This window comes from Vidua macroura, chromosome 19 (genome assembly GCF_024509145.1).
Source record: "Vidua macroura isolate BioBank_ID:100142 chromosome 19, ASM2450914v1, whole genome shotgun sequence".
Lineage (NCBI taxonomy): Eukaryota > Metazoa > Chordata > Aves > Passeriformes > Viduidae > Vidua > Vidua macroura.
In genome coordinates, this window is record NC_071589.1 from 910,397 (window position 1) to 936,495 (window position 26,099).

At 58.1% G+C, this 26,099-nt stretch overlaps 1 protein-coding gene across 1 annotated transcript in view; it reads left to right on the forward strand.

The window, feature by feature from the left end:
• Positions 1–23,527, forward strand: part of NTN1 (netrin 1) — an 83,028-nt gene extending 59,501 nt beyond the window's left edge. Inside the window, exons 3-6 of the mRNA XM_053994913.1 lie at positions 3,882–4,031; positions 6,373–6,426; positions 16,971–17,045; positions 23,162–23,527. Coding sequence (XP_053850888.1) covers positions 3,882–4,031; positions 6,373–6,426; positions 16,971–17,045; positions 23,162–23,490 — 608 coding nt within the window. The 3' untranslated portion in view covers positions 23,491–23,527. The remainder of the gene's footprint in view (positions 1–3,881; positions 4,032–6,372; positions 6,427–16,970; positions 17,046–23,161) is intronic.
• Positions 23,528–26,099: the final 2,572 nt, after the last annotated feature.

Sequence of the window (26,099 nt, forward strand, 5' to 3'; positions counted from 1 at the left end):
AGCTGAGGACGTGCTATTGATTTCTATAGTGCCCTGATATGAATTCAGAGTTTCTCTCTCCCCCTTTCACAGCACAGCCTCCCATCTTGTGGCTCTTCTGAGCTCCGCTGCAATCAGCCAGATGTTTCATTGACTCCCAGATCTTTTCCTGGAGTGGATGCAGTTAATTGGGACCCTTCAGCGTGGATGAGCCATCCTGTTCCCTCCTTCCAATTATGCCTCCTTCTGCACTCCGGATTTTGGCTGCTGTCCCCTCATCCACTCGGCCACTTTGGGTCTGTCTGGCAGAGAGCGACGTGGTCTCCTCACGTCTGGAGCAGCCAAGCCCAAGGTGCTCACCTGGGAGTGCTCTCAGCTCCCTGCTTTCCTTATGGCTATTTTATAGGGAAAATCAGCTTCTGGGAGCAGAGGCACCACCACTGCTGCCCTCATTGCCCGTTAAAGCCTCCCCACAGATTCCTGCTCCTTGTTTTCTCCTCCACAGCCATGTTCCCAACCAAAAAATAACTTCATTTTTCACTAGGAGTTCCTGGTCATCTCTGCCACAGACACTCGGCATAAATTTTTCTTAAAGATTTTTGTAAAAAAAAATGAAATCCTGAGAGTTATTTCCCTTCCCCCGATGTTCTGTGGGCATTTTTCTTGCTCCAGCATCATGCCCGTTTGCTTCTCTCCCATCTCACCGTACCCTCTGTGGGGTGATCCTTTCAAGCAAGGGTAACACGAGGAAAAACCCCGTGTTATCCTCCTTATCACCTCCAGGCATGTCCCGGACGCTTTCCTGTCCTGCTCACAGAGGTGCCCTCAGCTCTGGTGCCTCGAGGGCTCTGCTCAGCGCAGGGCACTGCTGAACTTCTGCACCTCGGTGGGCGATGAGCAAATCCACAAATCCAGGGAAGTTCAGGGATGAAAGCCAGGGAAGTTCAGGAATGCAAACGTGTTCTGTGAGTCCCAGGGTGCCCATCGGAAAGGCAGCGGCGATGCCAAAGGGGCGTTTGCACCGATCACCCCCCCCGCTGGCATCCTGGTGCAGACTTCCCTCAGTTTGGGGTTGCGGCCCAAAGGAATTTGAGCTGGATTGGGAAAATCAGCATCAAGCACCACAGCCCGGCCCTCCATGGCTGGGGAAGCAGAAGAGCCTGTAATTGCTGGCTGCAAGTGTTTGCACTGGCCGGCGAACTGTAAATTACCTTTAATTGCTCCTAATTGCTGGCGCTGGTTCAGTTTCTCGAGGACGGGGACAGCAAATCCCCATCTGCAGGCACTGCCTCCCTCGCCGGCAGCGCCGATTCCCGCAGTTTGGGGAGGACGGAGCAGGCAGGACGGGCTGGGCCCAGGGGGACGCTGGGGACAGCTCACACAGAGCCCGTCCCGTCACCCGGAGAGGGTTTTCCCCTCGGTGTGGCAGAGATCGGCCGCGATCTCATCCCGGTGAAATCCTGGCTCACGAGTCCCCCACCCTCTGCCACTCGTGCCACCTGCAGCCCTGGGCACATCACATCACACATGGGGACACCAGAGCCCTCACAGAGCCCGGCCTGGGCGGAGAGGAGGCAGCCTCAGAGGGACTGGGCTCTGAAAATAACCCGGCAGCTCTGGGCGAGCTGCGCCGAGCCTCTGCCCCGTGAGGGAAGGAAGCAGCAGCATTCGATTTATTGATTGATTTCTGTGCTGCCCAAAGAGCGCTCTGTGCTCTCAGCCCGGCCTCCACGACCCTGAGTCTGGGCTTCTTACTCATCACCAAGGCTTTTTTCCTTCTTTTCCCCAGAGGTCCCACAGAAATGAGGGCGATCCGCTCACACGGGGGGTTCCTCCCAGGATGGAGCAGCCCCGGAGGGAGCGCCTGGAACATGAGGCTGCTCATCCCCATCCATCTGCCTGCCCTTTGCCTCTCCTTGGGCAACCCTTCCCTGATTTGCTTATTTTTGCATTAACTCCTGACTCTCTGCTCTTCTTTAACTCTTTTCTCTCCCGTTTCTCCTGCAGGCCTTTGCTTAATGTGTTTTTATTTCTTCTCCCCCAGCATTACCTGAGCCATCCCTTGGGGCTGCGGCGTGAAGTTTCCCACCTAAGCATCCCTCTGCTCATCACCAGCCACACTGATTTCCCGTTAAAACTTTTCCAATCTAAATTAGCTTTAGAAAAGGAGATTTCTGCTGTGGGCAGGTTTGCAAGCAGCCGTTTCCCAGGGGCAGCTCAGGGCAGGGCGGGGAGAGAGGGACTTTTAATCAAAAATTCCAAATGGGAAGTGTTAGGAAAAGAGGAAAAAAAGACCAAAAGCTTTGTTGGTTTCTTGAGGGGTTTCTTTCCCTCTCATGTGAAAAATCATCAGGTTTTGGCAAGGCTCTGTCTCTTCCCACCCAGGACCTGTGGGGTCAGGGCTGGTGGCAGTTTGCTGGAGCTCTGGATGTCCCCAGGGAGAAGTTGGAGCAGGGGTGCTCCAGGCACCATCCAAACCCTGCAGGGCAGGGGGATCACCGGGGAGCTGCTGCCCAGTGGGGTCGGACTGGGGGCTGCTGGTGCAGGGAGCAGGATCGTGCTGGGCTGGCTTGGAGGGAGCCTCCAGCCAAACACCAAACCTTGGAAACCCAGCACGGATGTGGGATGCGGGCTGCTGTCCCCAGGTGAGGCACACTGAGGGTGTTTGAGAGCCAGGGGCGTGCAGAACAAACCGAGCAGGGTCCAGAAAAGCCCTCTTGGGAGTGATGTGCCTGGTTTTGGGTGCTTGAAGCCACTGGTGCCCCTGGGGACACTCGCCCTGGCGCTGGCCCCCGGCGCAGCCCCCTCCAGGGCCCAGGCAGTGGGACAGGTTTCCCCCAGCCCCTGTTCCTGGCAGGAAGCTCCCCTGAGGGGCAGGAGGAGAGCGGGATCAGCGCTCCCCAGGGAGGGATTTGGCTGGCTCCTTCCCGGGGATGCTGCGGAAGAAAAGGAAAGCTTTCCTGCCTGCCTGTCCCTGCCACCGCTCAGCAGGGGCAGCCCACAGTCTGGCACGGCGCTTGCAGCTCTTAGAAATCAGGGCTGTTAACAAATGTGCGAGGCCCTAATCCTTTTGGAGCAGTGATGATAACAAGCCCTGATGCTTTTTTTTTTCTTTTTTTTGGCTTTTCTTCTTTTTTCCCTTTTTTATTTATTTTTTTCCCCTCCAAACAGCTGTGCCAGTAAAGTCCCACTGTGGGAAATGAGATGGTGAATGTTTTCAAGTGCAGTATTTACATCCCCTGCCAAACCCTTCACATCTGCCCAGCTCTGCCGTCAAGGCTGCATCCATCTGGCCGGGAACAGCAGGTCCTCCAGCCCGCCTGCATCCCACAAGGGCATTTCCTTCCTGTGCCCGCAGTGCCAGCTGCCAGGGATGCTGCTCAGCGGGAAGGGCTCGAGCGACAGCTCTGAAAGGACTGGTTCGATTTTTCTCGGAGTGCACGTGGAATGAATTCCCAAGGCATAGCTTCCTGCCTGAGCTGAGGGGTGGTGGAACCCTGCTGGGTTTGTGCCTCTGTACCAGCCCTGCCACCGCCCCCGGGAGTTTGGGCTGCTGGCTGGGGGCAGTGGGTGCCGCTCCCCTGCCTTGAAATCCTGCAAACTCCCGATCTCAGCACGCACGGGGTGCGGAGCTGTGTCCGTGGCATGACCCCCACGCTGCCTGCCAGGATCTGTCATCCTGGCTGCACCTCGGGGCTGTGGCAGGGCCACCCCTCTCCAGCGCTGTCCCCCAGCCCCTGTGCCAAATGCCAGCTTTGGTCCAGGGCATTCCGGGGGCTTTGCCGGAGCGCAGAGAGGGCGGAGCGGTGCCGGGGGAGCTGCCCCGCTCGCCGCCGATGCCACACCGCCACCTGTGCCCGCCGTGCCCTGCCCTGACCCCGCTGTCGTGTGTCCCCCCGCAGAGTGCGACTGTCACCCCGTGGGTGCCGCCGGCCAGACCTGCAACCAGACCACGGGCCAGTGTCCCTGCAAGGACGGCGTCACCGGCATCACCTGCAACCGCTGCGCCAAGGGCTACCAGCAGAGCCGCTCCCCCATCGCCCCCTGCATAAGTAGGTGCATCTTTCTTTCTGTGGAGTGGAGATTTGAACCCTTAAAACCCTGCCGGAGCCGCTGCCCGGGCTGGGGGCTGCTGAACCCCACAGCGCTCGGGGGGGGCAGAGCTGCCTGGGGACCCCTGCCCTCCTCTCTGCCCAAACGTGGTCCAAAACCCACAGCAGCTTCCAGTGGCTCTCCTGCCTTCTTGGGTGGGGGGTTCTGTGAGTGCATCTACAGCCAAGTTTGCTGGGAATTCAATTTTGCTTCATGGAACAGAGGTGCCCCGAGAGCACATTTATTTAGGGGTGTAACATCAGGGCTGGACGCTAAAGCAGATCACTACAAACAGGTTCTTCTCTCCAAAATCAGGCTGTGCTGCACGGGCACAGAGCTCAGACCAGAGGAGCTGCTCCTTTGATGGAGTTGCCATCACAGCTGAGAACCCCTGGATTGCTGAAGGGGCCCTTGCACTCACACAGCCCTCCCAGAAACACGGCTGGTTTTGCCATTGGCTTCCTTGGGTTTGCTTTTCAATTTGCCTTCCCAAGGCTGCTCTCACCCTCTGCTCTTGAAACAACAGCAGAAGCACCAGGTACAGCTCCCAGAACGCCTCCATTGCAGCATCTGCTCTGCAAACACCTGGATCCCCTCCGCCCCTCAGAGCTCTCACTGCCTGGGAGGTTGGGGTTCAGTCTTGTGCCCCTCTCTGCTGCCTGTGGGCTTTGCTGCTCTTGGATTTTCCAGTGGCTCACGTTCCTTGTGGGACATCCCCACCTGCCCTAACAAAACAAAGCACCAAAATTAGTGTGCCTGGGATGGGATGAAGGAGGAACCCCTGAGGGGTGATTCCCTGCTGTTAAAAGAGGAAAAAGGCCCAGCAAGAAAAGTGAAGGTTAAAAGATTCAAACCTTTGTTGGGGACCCACAGTCTGTTCCCACACCATTGCCCCCCCCCAGCATGGCCATTGCCAAATTCTGGGGCAGAGACCCTTTCTCCACCTTCTCCTGCTGAAGAAAACATACATTCCAGGCTGGTTTGGGGTCACTTGAGGTTCATTGTTCCCCGTGTTGCAATGGGACAGCAAGAGCCCAAAGCAGAGGCTTGTTGTCCTCAGGACCTCCAGCCGTGGCTCCAGTCTGCTCTGCAGCAAGTGTGCACAAAGGTTTATCATTAATCATTCCCCAGGGCCAGGGGAAATCAGAGAGAAAATTGTTCCTTGCATCAGCTCCCTCAGGATTCATGGCACTAAATAAAGACAGAGCCAGGATTTCAACATGGCCCATCCAGGGCTTGGGGCTGGGCACAGTCACTCTCTGATTTACCACTGCTCGTAATTCCCTGTTCCCAGAGACTTGTAGCCATGAAAAGAACACCTTGGGGGAAGGAGTGAGACCCCCGTGGGGTCTGTGCCAGGCCAGGCATGAGCAGCCCCGGCCCAGCTTTGGGATGGCTGTGCTGGCTCTCAGTGCTGCCTGGCCATGCACCGTGCCTTGCGCTGTGTTTAATTGCATGAAGGTCAGCCACCCCAAAAATCACCTGATGCTGACTGGGCTGCAGCCCTACGAGCTGCTGCCACACCCCCCGGCACACCCTGCCTTGGTGGCCGCGCATTCCTCCAGGAGCACGAGCAGAAGGAGGCAGATGCCCGCTCCCAGCTCATGCCTAAATCCCACCTTCAAACGGGACTGGTGGGGTGTTCCCCCACCGGGACTCCCGGGAATGCACAGAATGCCAGCACCGTGCCCCAAACGCAGGAAGGACATCCAAGGGGAGCATCCTGCACAGCTGGGACCAGACAGCTCCCTCCGTGCACGGTCCGTGCTCTCCACAAACACAGCCAGGCTGGCAGTGAATCTCCAGAGCACGATGTGGTTCCAGCTCTGCCAAGTTGGCCCCAAATCAGAGCCGGGGACCGGGGAATTGGCACCAGATGTGTTTGTGTTTCCTTTAAGTGTGGGAGGCACCCCTTGCATCCCAGCAGAGCTGCAGTGCTGTACCTGCGCCCTGCCTCTCACCAGGGGAGCGCCAGCGCTGCCTCCGAGCTGGTGACAGCAGCTGGAGGGGACACCCAGGGACAGGCAGTGACAGCAGCCCACAGGGGCTGGGCACAGTGCAGCACGCAGCCAAAAGCCAAAATTTTTCGTTAAAAACCCCTTTGCAACAGCTTTGAGGGACGCCTGGTTCCCCAGTTCCCGCTGTACTGGTTTGGGGGCTCTTGCTGGGAACCCTCCTCGCTGGCAGGCACGGCTGGGAGGGGAACCTGCAGCGTGTGCAGGGACCGGGCTCTCTGGGGGTTGGAATAATCGTCCTCCTTTTGTCTCCTCTCTGTCCCGTGTGCCCCCGGCTGTCCCGCAGAGATCCCGGCTGCTCCCCCCACCACGGCCGCCAGCAGCGCGGAGGAGCCCGCAGGTACGTTCTCTTCTTTTGGAGCATCTCGCTGCTAAATGTCTCTTCAGCAATCACTTCCCGCGAGATAAATTGCACCAAAGGCATGAATCCTGTGGCTCGTACCGGGACGAGTGGTTTCCTTTGATGCCCAAATGCGCTGGAAACACGAGTGCAGCATCCCGAGAGGTGTGCAGGGAGGGTGCAGGAGCTTTTCCTGCTGAACCTGTGAGCGCAGGGGGGTTACCCAGTGTGGGATCCACGTGGAACCACAGCTGTCCCCGCGTGTCACCGAGGGACCCCTCTGTTCCCAGTGCCCCCGTGTCGGATGGCGCTGACCGGGGGATGACAGCAGGAGCCAGAGGGCTCCGGGAAAGGCTGACTTGTCCTGGGCTGCTGCCTGGAGGTTCCCGGGTATTTGAGCCCCAGCTGTGAAGGACATGAGGTGTAAAAGCTGTTTGCTTTTGTCTCAGCGGCAGGAGGGTTCATAAATGAAAGAGTTTGTACTAAAAGTGACAGATGTCACCTTGGATTGATCCCTGTGCTGTGGCAGGGATTGTCACCCAGGCTCAGGGGACACCTTCTGTCCCCAGTGTCCCGGGAAGGTTGATCCCAGGGCTGCTGTGGGACTGGCTGAAGGGACAGGCTTTACCCCGTGCAAACACAGCAGCGGTGCTGCAGTGTCACGGGAGAGGGGCTGCTCGGGGTCTAAAACCCAGCTGCGTTTGCATAAAGCCGATAACTGAGAACATCCCAGCAGGGTTGGAGCCCTTCCTTGGCTCAGGAGCCCTGGCTGGAGGCTGGGGCAGGTTACCCATGGTCTGCGAGGGACAGGAAATGCCTGCACAGTGCCTTGTGGATCCCTGTGTCCCTGGAGGGCCAGATGTCCCCGTTCCCTGCCCCAAGGGGTGACCAGGGCATCCCACCAGGAGCCTCCTGTGCCACCTGCCAGTGAAAGCCCAATGAAGGCTGAGCCAAGCTGAGCACTCCATCAGGCCCAGAATCCCATCATAATTCTTCTCAGTGGGATTTTATTGGAGTTTTTAAGCACTGCTTTGTCCAAGGAGCTTGAACCCTGCATATTTCATCCCTTTTCCTCGACAGGGAGCATCGAGCAGTGCTGTGTCTTGGCATCTCTCAGCTCCCACCCCACCCTGCTGAAACCTGTGGGGTTTTCCACAAATCCCTAAATCAGTGTCTGCGAGCCAGGGCTCCCATGCAATGGGAGAAGAGGGGTTTGGAAGCAAGATGGGAAAAGCAATCAGTGGGAGACTTTGAGTGCAGGCAGCTGTGGGAGAGGTGCTGCTCCACTTCCTGCGCTCGTGGCCACGTGGGACAGAGAGTGGCCAAGAGCTGAGGGAGCATCACCACAACGTGAGCCATTGCAGAGGACCACGGGCCAAAGCCAGCCTTGGAACGAGGGGTGGGACAATGTCAGCTCTGGTGTGGGGGGTCCTGCCTGGCTCTGCTTGACTCTCAGGGGTCCCAATCAGTTTGGGGAAACAGGCCAAAACTGGATTGTTTAGATGAAATGCATCCATGCTCTCCCATGCCAGGAGATTGGAGGAAGAGGAGGGGCTGCTCCTCGTTTTTGCTGCCAGGCAAGAAGAGCTTTTCTGGTCCTTTTTTGGTCCCTCTCAGACAGGAGAGACCACAGTGAAAGGGCAAACAAAAGTAGCAGTGGGGGGGTGAAGGTTTACAAACCTGCCAGTCAGTCCTTGTCTTATCTGAATCAAACCCAGATTTTCTGGAGAATGATTATCTGAGGTGGATGATTTCAGCCAGGGGCCTTAAATAAAACCAGGTGATTGGATTGATGCAGCTCCCCATGGTTTTCCCCTGGAAATCAACGTCTGCAGTTTCAAAACCAGACCTGGCCCTTCCAAATGTCATTTTGGGCCCTTTTGTTCCTGGCTGGTGGGGAAGAGGCTGGATGTAAATGCAGGAAAGGGAAAAGCCAGCTCTGAGGGATCCCTGGCCTCCCCAGACCCAGGGCAGCTTTGGCTGCAGGTTGCAGCTTTCCCAGAGGGCAGAGCAGACCCGGGGCAGAGCCGGCTGCGTGCTGTGGTATCCGAATTTTAGCCCGAATCCTCCCCCAGGAACCAGGAACAGGGAAAACTGCCCTCCCTGAAGAGCTGGAGCTCCTGTTTCAGCACTGGCAGGGAGAAAAGCCCGAGCCCTTGGCTGTGGGGAAGCGTCAGCCCTGTGGAGAGCCGGGAGCATCCCCGAGCCTGGGAACAAAGCACTGCCCAGCTCCCCGCGGCGCAGGCGGGAGGGGAAATCATCATTTCATTCACCCTGGCCTAAAGCTGGGCTCAGCCTGGGAGTCTCCAGCTTTGTACCCATCCAAAGCAGGAATTCATTCAGGCCCGCCCGGGCTTTCTCTGCCTTGTCCCAGCTATAAGCGAGGTGATGGATTGGCTGCGTGATTGATTGACTGATTGATTGATTGATCAGCAGCTGGAGCTCCCTCTGAAAGGTTCCTCATGGTTATCCCAGTGAATGGCTGGGAGCACAATAGGGGAGCTCCTGGTCGCTTCAAAACAGCTCAGAAAGGCTGAAGGAAAAAACCAAGAACAAGCCCCCAAAACTGCTGGAAATGCAGATAAGCTTCGTGCACCCTGCTCCCATCATCCCAGTGCCAGGCTTCCTGCAGCCCCACATCCATTCATTCCTCCATCCCTGCATCCCTCCACCCCCAAATCCCTGCATTCCTCCAACCCCACACCCCTGCACCCGATTCCCTCCACCCCAAACCCCTCCATTCCTCACCCCCTTACTCTTTCAACCCCATATCCCCTAATCCCTGCAACCCTTTATCCTCACATCCCACCACAGCCAAGCCTCGAGCTTCAGAGTCAGGACTGACACATCCCTCTCCCCATCCTGGGCCATTTCCAGAGGCTGATGCCCATGGAGACACAAAGCTCTTGTCCCCAGCAGCAGCTCCCTGTTTCTGCATCTCTCCCCTAACAGAAAACTCTGATTTTCCCCCTAGGCTGGGAGCTGCTGTCAGGCAGGAATTTATGGGGTGCTCGGCTCCCGAGGACAGATGTTTTCCTAGGAATGTGTTTCACGGTGTTGGCAGTGGCTCTTGGCAGGGCACCCCTGGATCTGTACCCCACGTCCCCAACGTGTTCTGGGGCTCAACACCGGATAAATCCTGTGGGAAGGGACAGGAAATGTGCAGCCAGCCCTGGGAGAGGGCTGAGGAGGGGGCAGAGGTGGTGTGGAAGAGCTGTAAAACTCGGTGTTGGTGTGGAGTTTTCCAGGGAGGTGTTTTCCAGTTCGCCGTTTGTTTTCCAGTGCAGAGTTCCCACCGCGGGCTTTTCCAGCGCAGCGTTTCCAGTGGGTGTCTGGCACAGCTGGGACAGGCCAGCTGTGCCACCAGCAGCATCGCCTGCTCCCTTTAACCCGCGAAAATTGGGATGCTGCTGCTGAGGCCACGCCTGTCCTGAACCACCAAAACTCCCTCAGGCCGTTCATTCCCATCCCCAAAGCGGCCCCAGGCAGCCCCGGAGGCAGGGAGGGAGCTCCCCCCGAGCTGCAGCGGCGCTGGCGGGGTGGCTGCGGTGGTGACCGTGACCGGAGCTGCCAGGGATGGGCCAAAGGTGCCCCGGCCGTGCCCGGAGCCAGCTGCCGGGGCCGGCAAGGACATTGCCGGGATGTGGTGGGGACAGCCTGGTCACATCCTGGAGGTGCTGGGGTCCTGCTGGAGCACCGGGGCTGCGGAGGTGGGACGGGGCTGCGGAGGTGGGAAGGGGCTGCGGAGGTGGGAAGGGGCTGCAGGCTCCCGGGAATCCCTCGCTGCCGCTTTCCAGCCGCCCCAGGCGAGAGGCTTTAATCTAATTACATGCTTTATTTGCGCCAATTTGTTTTTCAATCAATCTTGCTCAGCCAGAAGAAAGGAGGCTACTGTGGGCTCATTTGCACCTTCTTGTTCCAAGGGGGAGGTTAATGGCCGCTATCCGCTGGGATCTGCGCTCCCGGCGCTCCCCCGGCGGCGCTGCAGCCCGGCAGCTCCGGGATCCTCTCCCGCAGCACAGGCACCGAGGTCCCAGGGCGGCTTTGGGACGCGCTGCTTGAGAGGAGCCGCTGCGGGCAGGGCTCGGGATGCTCCTGCCAGGTGCTCCCAAGGTGGCATCCGGCAGGAAAGGTTTTGTGTCCCCATTGCCAGGGGTGGCACGGGAAGGTTTGGGTCTGCAAAGCACCAAAACAAACGAAGGAATAAGGGTGGAAATGACTCCTGCCGCTTTCCCTGCCCTGCCGGGGAGTGGCACGGTGGGGGCCGTGCCCGGCACAGGGCAGGGCTGGCCTCGGTGCCCCACACTCCTGTGCTGGTGCCAAGGGCTCCTCAGCCCGCTTCGGAGAGCACAAGATGCTCTGATGCTCAGCAGGTGCCTCTGCCTTGGCAGGCTGGTCACAGACCCCCCCCAGCTGGTGGGACAGACCCCTGCCAGCTCCTGGGGACTGCTGCTCCCCTCTGGGAGGCGACCAGGGACAAGCCACGGTCACTTGGTTAAATACCACCCAGTGCCAGAGGCGTGCTGGGCACCAAGGCTTGGCACAGACCCTCTGGGGGCAGATCCAGGGCCCTGGAATCCCTGTCCACAGCTGAGACTGCTTCAGACCTGGAGACCATCCCCTAGATAGCACAGCAGGCACGGCTGGAGCAGCCCAGGCCCAGCTCATCCCAGGTCCATGGCCTGGAAGGGATGTGGCTCCCTGCTCCAGCTCCTGGCCATGCTGCAGGAACGGCCAAGGCCACCCTGCTGGGGACACCAGCTGTCCTGCAGCTGGCCAGGGGCGAAGGGCACTCATTTGCACATGATAATTGCACAGGGCATCGTGCAGGACAGGCCAGGTGAGAGGAGAAGAGCCAGTTGGTGATAACAGAGCCAGGTTAGTGATAACAGCCCCCTGTCCACTCAGTGGCCAGACAATGGTGCAGCAAAGCACAGGACAAGCGATGCCACTGCTGAAACAACCTGGGAAGGATTCTCTGCCTTAGCTTTGCTAGTTTATTAAAGCTTCTTTACATTAAAGCAGCCAGCTCCGAGACAAAGACTCCCAGTGGAGTCCTGCACAAATTAAATTACAGCAGAGATCCCTCACGGTCTCTGTGAGCCAGAGGCTGCAGCTCCTGCGCTTGTCCCACAGGGATGAGCCCATCCCTGCTCCCGGGGAGAGGAGAGGGCTCCTGCAGAGCACCCCCTCCTTCCCTCAGGACGTGTGTCAGCACAGGCCCAGAGCCAGCAGCTGGGAGCGAGCAGGGCTGCAGCTCCAAACGACTCTAGCAGCCATTCCCTGGGACTGACGGAGGAGATGGTAAAATAATTCTTTGGGATGGAAGCAAGGGGCAGCTTCAGTGCATTGGGAAGTGAAGCAGGAGTTTATGGTCATCTGGGGAAATCTCCAGATGTCTGGGAGCCGAAGGCATCCCTGCCACGACTGCTACAGGACCATCCTCTCCTGTCCCAGGGCTGGATTGCATTTTATCCGTGTCCCCTGGGAATGAGGCTCCCAGCTGCCTTTGGGATGCTCTGGGGTAGCCCACAGAAAGGTTTTCGTGCCCAGGGGAACATTCTGAGCAATGTGCAGGTTCAGGGATGCCCGTGGAGAGGTTAACTCAGATTTGGCCAGAGCCAAAGCTCTGGAAGCTGCCGTGTCCCCCACGGCCACTGCTGCTCACCCCCATCGTGAGGGGCAGCCCATGCACAGAGGAGTTCTGACCAGTAACTCTGGGGAGGGGGGGAAAAGGGCAGGAATCCAGCAGCTGTTCACCACAGCCTCCCCTTGCACTGCAGCAAACCAAACCAGCCCTGCTGGTCTGCCCTGAGCCACCCAGGGGGGTGTCTGGGACCCCCAGGCAGACCCCACTCCCTTTTTCTCAGTCCTGCCCTCTCTGGTAAAGGAATCAAGGATTTAGGATTTGATATTTGGGGCTGCACCTTCGTTTAGTGGCTCGGTCTGGTTGCACATCTCTGCCAGTGACAAGAGGAGATGGGGGCACCCAGACCCCCACCTGCAGAGCCCCCGGAGAGCACAAGCCCTGGGAGGGAGGGCAGCAAAATGCCCCTCACCCCGAGTGTGGGGGTCAGGCTGTCAGGCTCCCCTCCTAAGCCACAACACCTCCGCTTTGGATCGCAGCCCACAAAGGCATTTAGGGCCCTACCTGGGGGAAATCAATAGGAATTTAGCTGCATAAATTCGGATTAGGAATCTGAATCCCCTCGGGGATCTAAGCCTTATATCTGCATTTCCAGTTAGGTACCCAGGCCAAGAAATGTGGCTTTAATCGCTCTATCATGTCAGAATCAAGGGGCCTTTAATTTCCGTTCCCGACATGTGGCTTTCGCAGCGGCTCAAGGCTGATTTTGGAGCTGAGAGTGCAGCAAGAGGTGCCTGGTGCAGGGTCTTCCCTGCAGCAACACTCAGCACCCGCAGCTCTGCTGCCAGCACCTCCCTCCTGCCCAGCCCCGGCAGCATCTGCACTCCGGGAAGAGCGGATCCAGGAACAAATCACAAATCACGGGGTGACCACTCGGCACCCTGCAGCTCTCAGCCTCATCACAGCAGCCCCAGACAAGCCCCAAAGCAAAGATGTTTAAACAGAAAAGAAATTCAAGTTTCAAAAAAAAAAAAAAAAAAAAAAAAAAAAGAAAGAAAAAGAAATTAAGCAAAACAAAGAAGGTGTTTAGCTGTGAAAAGTCTCTGCCCAGCCAGAGAATTAGCGCTATCAAGGGGATGGGCTGAGCTGCAAAGCTGCTGAAGGCTGTGCTGACACGTTTTACCGAGCTGCGAGCGACACGAAGCAGCCGCCCGCCACCTGCTCCCGGCGGCTCCGCCGGCCTCTCCCCACCCGGCCCGCTCCGTTTATCGGGAATCTGGAGCTGGTGCTGCCCCCAGCCCGGGGGGATGCAGGGCCGACCCAAAACCCCACCGAGGGCTGGCTGTGCTTTGGGCTGGTGCCCCTGGAGCTGGGATTTGCTCTGGAATATTTGTGCAGCTGAGCTCGCCCGGGGAGGAAAGGGCCAGGAGGAGCCGCGGGTCTGTCCTGCACCGGGGGCTGGGTGCTTCAGGAGGGCGGCTGGGCTGGACACGGGCTGAGAGGGGCTCAGGGCAGTGCCGGGTCTGTGGGGGCAGCTGAGCCCTGCCAGGGCCAGGAGGACGGGCAGGATGGCAGCAGGGTGAGCACCACGCCGTGCTCTGCCCCCTGAGCAGGGGCCACTTGTGCAGCACAGTGGCACAGGGAGCTGGGCCCATCCTGCTGCCCCTCATCTCTCCTGCAGGACCTGCTGGACACTGACCCCCCCCCCGTGCCACGAGGGTGTCCTTCAGGCAGCTCGGGGAATTCTCAGCCTGGTTTCTGGCTGGGCTCTGGCACCCCCTCCCACGGGCAGGTTATCCCAGGCTGGTCCTCTGCAGCCTCGTGGAGAGGGGAGAGAAGGACCCGCAGGACAAGGAGCCTCTGGCACAGCCAGGCAGCACAGGGCTTGGGACCCCCGAGGTTTGTCACATAAACACTTGGGGGCAAGTCTTGCAAGAGTCTCACATCATTTGTGTCTCCTGTGCACACCCACGAGTCATTGAGCTCCACATCCACCTTCTCCTCCCATCCCTTCCCCAGCGAGGAGCAGCAGCTCAGCAAAGCTTCCCCAGAGCCCAGACTGCTGAAGAGTCTCTTGGTGAGGAGAGCAGGGTCTGTTCCTGGCAGCGCTGACCCCTCCTGCAGCATCCCCTCCGTGCACTGCCCCGAAGGCAGAGGGGCCTCGCAGCACTGCCCACCCAGAGCTCCATGCCTGGCTCCGAGAAATCCCATTTTGCCCTCCCAAGGAGGCCCCAGAGATCTCCAAGTCACCCAGGAGGCAGAAGAGCCCTCCACGAGGGAGGCAAAGGAAATGAACCGGAGCAGATCCCCCACCCAGGAAAGCAGCACTGGCATCTGGGGATTCCCGGTGATTTACACCAGCTGGCTCTGGCCAGGCCCTCCAATTCAAACCAGCTGGGGCTCTGGCACAGCCCGTGGGGCTGGGGAGTGAGGACAGGGAAGGGCAGGGCAGGGCAGGGTAGGGTGTGTGCAGGCAAAGCAGGGTCAGCCCTGGCTGGCCTGGGTGTCTTGAGCCCCAGGTTGTCACCCTGGGAGAAGCAGAGGCCGTGGGTGCTGTGGGCATGGGTGCTGTCCTGCAGGGTGTGGGGGCAGCTGTCCCGTTAGCCCACAGCCCCCCTGGCTGCCAAACAGCCCCCGAGGACTCCCAGCGGGTCTGTAAGCTCGGTGGAATGGAATTACCTTTCCATTGTGGAATGTGGTGTGGGGATGGGGAGCTCAGCTGTGGTCAGGGGTGTTCCTGTGGGGACAGGCTGCTGAGGTCACTCGGGGTTGCTCCTGTGAGGGTTCTGGACTGCAGTGTGGAGCAATGGTGTCTCTGCTTGCTGTTTCTTGGGCTGGATCCCAGCAGCAGTGGGGCTGCAGGAGGATCTGCTGCAGGTGTGCTCTGCCAGCCCCTCCTGGCTGCTGGAGACCCCTCGAGGGCTGAGCCATGAGTGTGCCGGTGGGAGCTGCTGCCCACCCCGAGTGCTCGGGGCCAGCGTGTCCTGGATCTGGCCAGGGCAGGAGGGATGTGACAAGCCAGAGCTTCCAGGCTTGTCCCTGCCCAGCTGTCCTTGTGTCACCTCTTGCTCTGCCCAGCGCTGAGGTGTGACAGCAGCAGCGAACATCCACAGAGCTCCAGGATTGCTGAGCCAGGGAGAGCCATCAGCAGCTCTACCACAGCCACACTGGTGTCCTGAGGACATCAGCAGCCCGGGCTGGGCACAGTGGTGCCAGCAGCCTGGCAGAGCAGCCGGTGGCCTGTCTGTCCCTGCTCCCCCAAAAGGCTCGGGGGAAGCCTCCCCGGGCTCTTAGGTCACTGCACAGACATTCAGTTCCCTTAGAGCCTTTTCCTTCAATGTTTATGGCCAGGAACACCTGACCAGAGCATTGGGTCAGGAATGTCACTGTTCCCTGAGCTCGGTGACACCAGGCAGCCACGTTCCGCTGCGTGGTGGCATCCTGCCACGTGGGCATGGCTGGGGCTCTGCTAGCGCACCTCCACCCACTCAACTAGAGTTTTGATGGCATATCCACTCCTTTCTCAGTGCATTTCGAGTTTTATTTGATGATCAGAAATGTTAGGTGAGAAAAACAAATGGGAGGCACGAGTGGCTGGAAGGCCTCAGCCATCAGGGTTTGGAGGAGCCTTGGCTGGGCTGTAGCTGGGCACAGATCTCAGCTGGGGCTCTTGCAGGAGGAGGATCACGGGGTTTGGGTTTGGGTTAGGCCCTGGCTGGGTCCTGCTGGAAGAGCAGGAAGCCTGGTTTGCCTGAGAGTCTCTCCTGAGGAGCAGGAGCAGGAGGGAGCCGTGGGGCTGAGCTGGGGACTCTGCATGAGAGGGGCTGGGGCACACAGGGGTCACAGGTGCTGAGGGGGCTCCTCATGGTCTTGGCACCCAGTGTGAGCTGGCCAGGGGATGCCAGCAGCATTGCCACCTTCCCCACAGCCCCTGGGGCCCTGCTGGGGCACTTCAGCAGGTTCCCCAGCTGCGCCCCCGCAGCGGCTGGGGAAGGACGATGCTGGGAGAGACCGAGGCCTCCAAGGGCTGTACTGTGCCAAGGCCTCCTGCTGCAGACAGCCGTGCCCTTTCTCCCTCGGTCAGGGCACGCTGTGGGTGCTGAGGAGCCGTGGATGTGCAGGGGCAGCGAGCCCACGAGCCCCACGAGCCCACCCCGGTCCTGGCAGCAGCCACAGCGGCACGGCCCCGCTGCCACGGGGTGGCCGGAGGGCACTGCCCACGCCATGCAGGGCCAGCAGCTCCCAGCGCAGGGCTCGGTGTCCCTGCAGGCTCCAGGGCCGTGCCCGTGGCCCGTGGCCAGCGGCGGTGGCAGTGCCAGGGGGCCGTGCCAGGCTCCCGCCGGCCGCCCGGGCCAGGCCGGCGTGTCCCAGCAGTGGGGGCCCATTAGAAATGAAATGTTCCTACTGGGGTATTTTATTTGCACACTTCAGTAGAGTGGACACCAAAAGGCTTTGCTAATGCTTCATGGGCTGCTAATTTCCTCTCTGACCCGCATTGTGGCGGGCTGACCCCAGCCCGAATCTCTCGGCAATGAATGCCAAAGGCTGACACCGGCCCGGGTTAGGGGTGACAATGGGGCCTCTGTGGGCTCCGGGCAGGCTCCAGTTGGGAGCTGGAGAACAGGGGGAATTTGTGTGGCTCTCAAAAGCTCTGGGTGGCACAATAAGGGAGGCCCCCGGGGTCTCCCAGGAAGACAGAGGCGGCCGGGGAAGCCGGGCCGGGGGAGGCGGAGGGAGGACGGGCTCCTTTGTGAGCAGCTTTCTTTAGAAAGGAAGGTTTTTCTCAATGCCCCCGCCGCCGCCCCAGTCGGGGCCCGGCAGATGGATATCACAGGCACGCTGCTTATTCACGGCAGCCTGCAGCTTTGAGCCGGCCCCCCTTCCCCCAGCGCTTTCTTCATTTTGAGGCTAATTTGTTTTGTTAATGTTTTCTTGCCCTCCCCCTCTCTCCGCGCAGATTGTGACTCGTACTGCAAAGCCTCCAAGGGGAAGCTGAAGATCAACATGAAGAAGTACTGTAAGAAAGACTATGGTGAGTGTCCCCTGCCCGAGGGACGAGCGGTGCCGCGGGGATGCGGGGCAGGAGCGTCCCCTCGGTGGTGTCCCCAGGGCCCCGGCCCGCGCTGGGCTCGCTGCGGTTTTGGGAATGGTTCTTGCCGCGTTTGGAGAGGCAGCTCTCTCAGAACGGGCAGCGATGCCGTGTGTCACTTGGGATGAGCACACCACGGACCCTGATGTGGGGCTTGGCCCAGCGTCTGCAGGAGACTCCTATCTTCCAAGTGTTTCCCAGCGTTTTTAAAACATGTCAAATATATTTTGCTGTGGGGATGAGCAGCAAGCAGTTCCCTGTCACCTGGATCCAATCCCCCCATCATTCCCAGGAGCCTTCAGAGGGTGGTGCAGCCCTGGGACAGCTCGCACTCGGATCTCCTGGAGGTTTGGGTGACACACCCGGTTCTGGTGGAATTTTGAGTGACACACACACCTGGTTTTGTTGGAGGTTTGGGTGACACATCCGATTTTGTTGCAGTTTTGGGTGACACTCACTCTCGGTTCTGGTGGAATTTTGGGTGACACTCACTCTCGGTTCTGGTGGAATTTTGGGTGACACTCACACCCTGTTTTGTTGCAGTTTTGGGTGACACTCCCACCCAGTTTTGTTGGAGGTTTGGGTGACACTCACACTCGGCTCTGTTGCAGTTTTGGGTGACACTCACTCTCGGCTCTGGTGGAATTTTGGGTGACACTCACACTGGGCTCTGGTGGAATTTTGGGTGACACTCACACTCGGCTCTGGTGGAATTTTGGGTGACACTCACACTGGGCTCTGGTGGAATTTTGGGTGACCCTCACACTCGGCTCTGGTGGAATTTTGGGTGACACTCACATCCTGTTTTGTTGCAGTTTTGGGTGACCCTCACTCTCGGCTCTGGTGGAATTTTGGGTGACACTCACTCTCGGCTCTGGTGGAATTTTGGGTGACCCTCACTCTCGGCTCTCTTTAGGGCTGCTCTGCGGCTCCAGCAGACCCTGGGGAGGTGTGGGTGGCTCAAGAGGCGTCTCAGGCAGGAGATCCCGATGAACAGGGACGAGGTGTCGCTGGAGCAGGGATTAGGGGAGCTGCAAAGAGCTTTTCCCTTCTCTTTTCTCGCTCAGCATCACTCGTGCAGCTTCACGAGTCAGAGCCGTGCGCCGGGGCGGGTTCAGGTGCGGGGGACGCTGTCCCAGCGCTGGCACTGGGGGGGCTCCCACCCGACCCTCCTGGCCGTGGGAGGGTCCCCCAAAGCCCCAGGGCCCCGGCCAGCCCCACAGCCGCGGCAATTCGCTTATTTGAGGACAAACCACGGCGGTGAGGCAGCGGGGTGAGCGATGCCGGGGCAGCCCAGGCTTTCACCAGGGCCAGGGAGGGAAGAAAGGGTTGAAAAGGTGCAGGGAGGGATAATAAAGACTTTGGGACTGACACCCCAGCAGGAAGCCAATTAGGAGGCTCTTTTCCTCACCGTTCTGCTGGCATCGCTGCGCTGAATGTCCTAAAAGGCCCTAATTAGCTTGAACAGAGTTCCTTCTCCCGCGGGCTCAATCGGGAGCTATCATCCGCCCCGCTCCTCAATGGGGCTTTTTAGCTCCCCGCTTCATTCAGCCTTTCAAAGCGGGTATTTTCCCTTATTTATTTTTCGTATCTGTTTGTTTTTGTCGGGTTTGTGGGTTTTTTTTGTTTTGTTTTGTTTTGTTTTTTTCCTTTTTATTTTAATTTGGGCTTTTTCCCCCCGCGAGATGGGTTTGGGTGCAAATATTTGGAGTGCAACAGGACGCGGGGAGGGCAGGCCGGGAGATTCGGGGAGGGGGGAGGCAGCAGCAGAGGCAGAAAAGCTTTTTCTGGGGTTTTTTTTTTTTTTTTAATTTTTTTTGGCTGCGTGGGGGAGCGCAGGGCCGCTCAGCTCCCAGAAAGGCAGGGAGAGAGGAGGGATTTGCTGGGGTGGGGGCACTTAAATCCCGGGGAAGCAGAAGGGATTCCAGCTGAAGCCACCGAGGGTGGAGATTCGCAGAAGGAGAGGGGGTTATCTGATGAGAGCAGGTGATGCTGACCCAGGTGAGATGTGTACTCCCTCAGGTGCCACATTTTCTGCCCGATTTTGGGGATGTTCCCGCTCTCTGTGGGGTGTGACTGTGGTAAAGGGAACCTGGAGCTTGTAAATCTCCGTGTTGGCCCTGACGCTGAGCTGCCTGTGCTGCAGCAGGGCCGATCCTGCACGGGTGATGCTGGAATGTTTTTGCACCAGCACTGTGGTCCCAGGCATGGCCCCACGCCGGCCCTGCATCCCCATCCCAGCACTGGGCAGGGAATGGGGCTGAGGAACAGAATCCTCATCTGAAAGGTGAGATCATCTGCTCACTTCGCCCTTTCTTGGAAAAAAAAAAAGTAAAAAAATCCTTCCTTCAGCGGAGCCTTCTCTTAGTCACCCCCTTTGTCGAGAGGAGCTTGGCAGGGGCTGCTGGAAAAAAGCAAAATGTGTTTTCAAAAGGCAGCTTGAAAAGAGGGAGGGAGGGGGGAGAAAAACCCGAATCCCCAAAAAAACCCAAGGCAGGGGGAAGGCACCAACGCGGCACTCAGGGCCCCTTCCAGTGCTTGGAAGGTGGAGAAATGCCACTCCTGGAGCTGAGCAGTCCCTGCTGGAGCCACGCACTGAGGGAGAGAGCCGGGGCAGCGAGGGGTCCCCCAGCACCAGGGCACACCCAGGGATTAGGGATCATAAATCTCCAATATTAAACCAGTAGGAAATTGGCAACCGGAGCGAGGCAAAGCCGCCGCCAAATAAATTAAAAACTGAAAAAAAAAGGGGGGGGGGGGGAGGAAAAATCACATTTTAACACTTTGCTCCAGCGAGGAGCCAGCCCTTTACATTCCCAAACCCAGATGGTGTCGGGGTCACCTTTTGCTGCTGGTTGGAATAAAATCCACATGGACTCCACTCCACTTGTGCAGTGAGAGGCGAGCCAAGCCTTTGGAGAGCCCTGCCTTGGACTGGGACATCTGTGCCTGCCACCGCTGTCCCCGGCACGCCCTTCCACCTGGAACTGCTCTGTTCCCACTGCCACTCCTTGGGATCTTTCCAGGGGCCAGCACAGCGATGGTCCCCAAATTCCAGCTCCCACAGACAGCTCCGTGCATGGGATATGTGTGATGTTCCAGGATTCCACCACAGGATGCACAGGTTTGGCCCTGCAGCCCAGCCCTGAGTCAGCCTTAGCAGGGCAAGCCTTGAACTCAGGAGATTTATCACAAACCCCAAATGTAAATTGAAAAAAGAATTAAATAATTAGGTTTTCCCCAGCCTCCCTGCTTTCATGGCAGCCCCAGGAGTTTGGGGCCCTGACTCACGATCTCTGAATGCTGCAAGGCACTGCTTTGCTTTCAGCCTTCAGCAGCTGCCCTCAAACGTTGTTTTGAGGCTTTGGGCTGGGTTTTGTTTTTATTAACATCAAACCATCCAGCCCTGGGCTTTCATCTCCAGCTTCCAGCCTTTGGGCCTTTCTTGTGGCTGGAGGCTCCCAGCCAGGCCTGGAGGAGCCGGGAGCATCCCTGAGCTCTGGGGACGCAGGAGGGGCCCAGGGACCCTCCCTCCCCTCCCCCAGCCCGGGGACCACTCGGTCACCTTCTCCTGGCAAAGAACCAAAATGTGGCGAGGGCTGGAAGGCACCATCCAGGTGGGATTTGTGGTTCAGGAGTATCAGTGTCAGGTGGGATGTGGTTCATGGGGCAGCCCCTGCCCTCAGCAGGACCCAGCTGTCCCCCTGCTGTCCCCCTGCTGTCCCCCCGCTGTCCCCCTGCTGTCCCCCCGCTGTCCCCAGCTCCCCAGGCCCTTTTGCTGCCTGTGAGCTCCCTGGGGAGCAGAGCAGGCTGCAGGGAAGTGAACCTGGAGGAAAATCTCTGCATCTCTGGGGGTGCCTGGGGTGCAGGAGCCCCAGACTCCCCCCAGGGCTCGGCTGCCCAGAGTTTGTACAGGTTAGGGAGGAGCAGGCACAAGGCACAGGCAGGTCAGGAGCTGGACTGGATCCCCTCTTCTCTGAAACCAGTGTCCCCAGTCTGGACCAGAGCCCATCCTCTCTGAAACCAGTGTCCCCAGTCTGGACCAGAGCCCATCCTCTCTGAAACCAGTGTCACCAGCCCCAGCTGGAGCAGTGGAAGCTGCAGCTCCTTGGATTTTGTTCTCCTGCCCCACAGCAAGGGGAGCCCCATCCCCATGAGGATCCATCATCCCCTGCCACCTCCTCCCATCTGCTGCCCCAGGGGTTTTGCCAGGGATGTTTTTCCAGGGATGCAGAGAGGGGCCAGTCCTGCAGGGGTCCAGTGGGGACATCAGCAGTGAGAGCAGCTGAGCACAAAGCCAGGCTGTGTCCCAGGAGAGGCCAGGTGAAGGACAGCTCCAAGCCCCAAAGCCAACTTTGGACTGGGGGTGGGCACAGCCGAGCCAGAGCCCCAGATCAGGAAGGGACTGAAACCTCCTTCGTGGGGAGGGAGTCTTTAAATCCAGCTTAGGTGCTTCAAAAATTCATCCTGGCCCATTTCAGCTCTCTGTGCATCTCTGGGAGATGCTGGTCCCACCTCACCACTGAAACAGCCAGGCAAGCAGCACTAGAGCTGGGCTCCAAAACCCGGCTCAGGAGGGACTGAGCGTCCTGGATGGGAAGCTGTGGGCAGAAATCCGGCTGTCAGGGCAGGCAGCTGTGGCTGCGCCAGCCAAGCCTTCCTCAAAGCTTTCACTCCTTCCACTTCATTAATAAAAAGGGAAAAATAAGAGACGGGGGCCTTGACATAAAAAAAAAAATACAGACTGTGTGTTTTAGAGCAGAGTTTCCTGTAACCACCTCTCTCCAGTTCCTTTTCATTCATTTTCTCCATTTTGTCAGTGTGGACCCAGGCAGGTCAAAGGTTTAAGCTTTTTTGGAAAGATTTGTTTCCAAAAAATAAAAATTGGCTACTCTTCACATTTTGTTACCTTCACACCAGACAGGGAAATACATGGTCAGAGCCTTGGGTTGTTTTTTTTCCTTTTTTTCCTTTTTCTTTTTCTTTTTTTTTTTTTTTTTTAATGAAAGCATCTGGCCTCCATGACATGCTCTGAAAAAAAAAAATACCCCATATATTTTGCAACGTGTTAAAAAGCTGTGCTGGGCTGCAGAGCTCTGCTTCCTCCCAGAGCCTGGAACCACTTGGGTTTAGAGACAGGGGGATGCTCCTCCACCATCAGCCCAGGGGGGAATACTGGACTGTTACAAGGCAAGTGGCAGAGTTTTCCCTGAGGTTTCTGGGGTTTTCTTCTCCCTCTGTTAATTTATACAAACAGGATTGGCCCCACTGGGGCTCAGCCAAGCAGCTGGGGCAGGCAGGTGAATGGGCAGGGGTTTATAGCTGCCAGGGCATGGAGGGAACAGTGGGGGGAAAGGGAAAAGCTCAGTGATTTGGCTAAAAAAGCTCTTTGTGGCTCAGCCTGTGCAGAGCCTGGCCCCTGGCTGCTCTCCCAGCCAGGCCATCCTCACCTGGGAATTCCCTGGGTCCCTGCTGCTGGGGATTCCACACCCACAGCTGGCAAACCAACCCAGGAGGGCTGGGCAGGCCCTGCCTGGGGAAGGTGATTTCCTGGAAGCTGAATTTTAGCCCTGTTCCAGGAAAGAGCAAGGGCAGAGGTTTCCTCAGTCCATGGCTGCAGAGGAGGTTACACAGCATCAGCCATGGGCTTGGCAAACAACATCAATAATCATCATCATCATCATCACCACCTTGTGCAGGGATCAGGGCTGTCCTCCCACCTCGCTCTGGCTGTGGGAGCTGCCAGGACACCAGGAGATCTCCTTGGAGCCCAGTGCTGCCATGCAGCCCTTGCAGAGGTGTTTCAGTGACCCTGCCAGAGCTGGAGAGCATCTCCCCAGCCTGTGGTGCTCTGGGAAGCTCTGCTGAGACCCTCAGATGCAGCACTGGCTGCTCCTGTTCCTGGGGGTGCCCTGGGGACAGCATTTTGGGCCATCCACAGCCCTTGGCTGCTGCAAAATGCCTCTTCCTCACACAGCCCATCAGGTTTGAGGCTCATTTTCTCCTCACCACCAGAGTAACGCCTTCTCCTCTCTTGCCCGTGTGTCGTTTTTTTCCAGCTGTCCAGATCCACATCCTGAAAGCAGAAAAGAACGCGGACTGGTGGAAGTTCACGGTGAACATCATCTCCGTCTACAAACAAGGCAGCAACCGGATCCGGCGCGGAGACCAGATCCTGTGGATCCACTCCAAGGACATCGCCTGCAAGTGCCCCAAAATCAAGCCCATGAAGAAGTATTTGCTGCTGGGCAACAACGAGGACTCTCCCGACCAGAGCGGCATCATTGCGGACAAAACCAGCCTGGTGATCCAGTGGCGGGACACGTGGGCCCGGCGGCTCCGGAAGTTCCAGCAGCGGGAGAAGAAGGGCAAGTGTAAGAAAGCCTAAAGGAGGAGGAGAGGGAGAGACTGACTGTGCATGCTGCTTTGTGTAGAGCTGGGGTGGGCAGGGACCGGCTGCCAGGGCGGGCTGGGGGGACAGGGGGGCAGCGACCACGGCTGGGGGGTGCTGGGCTTGCACCTCGTATTCCAGGGAAGACAAAACCCAACAGGACCCAAGAGAACCCAACAAAACCCAACAGGACCCAACAAAACCCAACAGGACCCAAGAGAACCCAACAGGACCCAAGAGAACCCAACAAAACCCAACAGGACGCAACAAAATCCAACAGAACCCAATAAAACCCAACAGGACCCAACATAACCCAACAAAACCCAACGGGACCCAACAGAACTCAAGAGAACCCAACAACACCCAACAGGACCCAACAAAACCCAACAGGACCCAACAGGACCCAAGAGAACCCAACAGGACCCAAGAGAACCCAACAAAACCCAACAGGACGCAACAAAATCCAACAGAACCCAATAAAACCCAACAGGACCCAACATAACCCAACAAAACCCAACGGGACCCAACAGAACTCAAGAGAACCCAACAACACCCAACAGGACCCAACAAAACCCAACAGGACCCAAGAGAACCCAACAGGACCCAAGAGAACCCAACAAAACCCAACAGGACGCAACAAAATCCAACAGAACCCAATAAAACCCATCAGGACCCAATAAAACCCAACAGGACTCAACATAACCCAACAAAACCCAACGGGACCCAACAAAACCCGACTGCACACACGGACAGAACCCACGAGTGGGGTGCGGGCGTGCAGCACCTGGGGACCCCCAGCTCCCTCCTGCCCCGTTGCTGAAGAACTCAGAGACACCAAACTGCCTTCCAGCTGCCAACATCTGCTGCCTCCAAAGCACGGCACGGGCACATCCACCCTGTAAAAAACTAATCAACAGCACCGCTGGAAATTAACCCCCCATCCCCAAACCACGTATTTGCAACTTAGGCTGACCGAGACAGTTCTTGTAGAGGAAACTAAACCGAGACTTTTGCTGAGGACAGAGCCGAGGATCGGCGGACGGGGCCTTGGAGGGCTTTGGTGTCCGACAGCCGTGGCCACCAGCTGGTGGTGCCTGGGGCGGCCGAGGTCTCCAGCTGCGATGATGCTCTGGGTCCACTTTAGGCACAGCCAAGAGGGGACAATGTTGGGGGGTGACTTCCTGCTGTGCATAACTCTGGGAATGGCTCCGTGCTCGGCCCCTGACCCTGAGGGTGCTGCCCCCACCACACCGAAGGAGTGCGAGCCCACAGGGTGCCCTGTCCCCCTCCAGCCACCCGTTTACAGGCAAGGAGTCAGTAACCAGCATCCCCAAGGAAACGCCCAGACCTGACAAAAAATGAGCTGGCATCCAGTTCCCATCAAGTGCCCTGGAAGATCCTGCCAGTCTCAGTCCCTGAATCTCCACTGTGGCCACCCCTGAACCTCCTCCATGGGCTCAGTCCCCTCTGCTGCTGTCAGCACACCAGGAACCCTCAGATGGTGGAAAATCCCTGCAGGTGACACCAGGGTCCTCCCTGGTTTCACTCCCAGACCCGGGCAGCTCTCCCAAACCCACAGCAGCTCTGCCCTCGCTCCCTCAGGAGCTGCAGCCCCCTGACATCCCTGTGAAAGTCTTGGAGACAAAGTGGGGAGCAGAGGGTGCCAGGGACTGTCCCCAAGGGCAGAGGGGCCAGTGCAGAGCTCTGAGGCTTGGCCAGGGGAGAGCCCACACAGGGAAGGGCTCTCAGCCAGGAGAAAGGTGTGACCCACCTGGAGCTCTGCTCCTTCTGCTGGGTGGGGGCAAACAGGCAATTTAAATTCCCGATTTCCAGTCGTTAATTCACTGAGCACAGTGGGGGCTGCCTCACCTCACTCATCCTCCCCCGGGGCACCCTGCGGGCAGGACTGGCTCGGGAGCTGTGACCCCCCTGCCAGGCTGCTCCCCTGCCACAGCAGCCCACGGGGAATGGGAATATCCAATCCCACCTCATCCAGGGAGACCGGGAACGGCTGGGCAGGAAGGCAGGAGGGCAGGACGGTACCTGGAGGAGAAGCAAACATTAGTCGCTATGAAAAGCAAAACCTCCCTGCTATTTTTCCTTTTAGGAAACTTGGAAACATCCCTTTTATGACATTTTCCAGTGGTTTTGCCTTGTTTTATAGCAATTGACAATATTTATATAATGACATAAACCACCATAAAGCAGGGCAGCCATGTAAATAGGTGCAAAGAGGAGGCTGCTGGAGACACCACCCGGAGGGACCCAGCTCTGCCGAGCCTTCCCTGCCACCACAAGGCCTCCAGAATTAATCTGGGTATTAGGAGAAAAATCCCACCCTGGACATCAAGCAAATCCCCCCACCAAGTCTGTGTGTTCTCCCCTTTCCCAAACTGGACTTGGTTTTCCTTATCTCAGAGCCCAAGGAGAGCTGAGGGTTTTGCAGCCAAGGGAAGTGAACCTTGGTTCTGAGGGATAAAATCTCACCTCAAGTGTCTAAATGGAGGCTTAGAGCCCCAAAACGGGGCTTGGATGCTGCAGCCACCATCAGCTGCTGCCAGGGAACCTCACAGCTGGGGACAGCACATCCCCAGGCAGCCAGGATG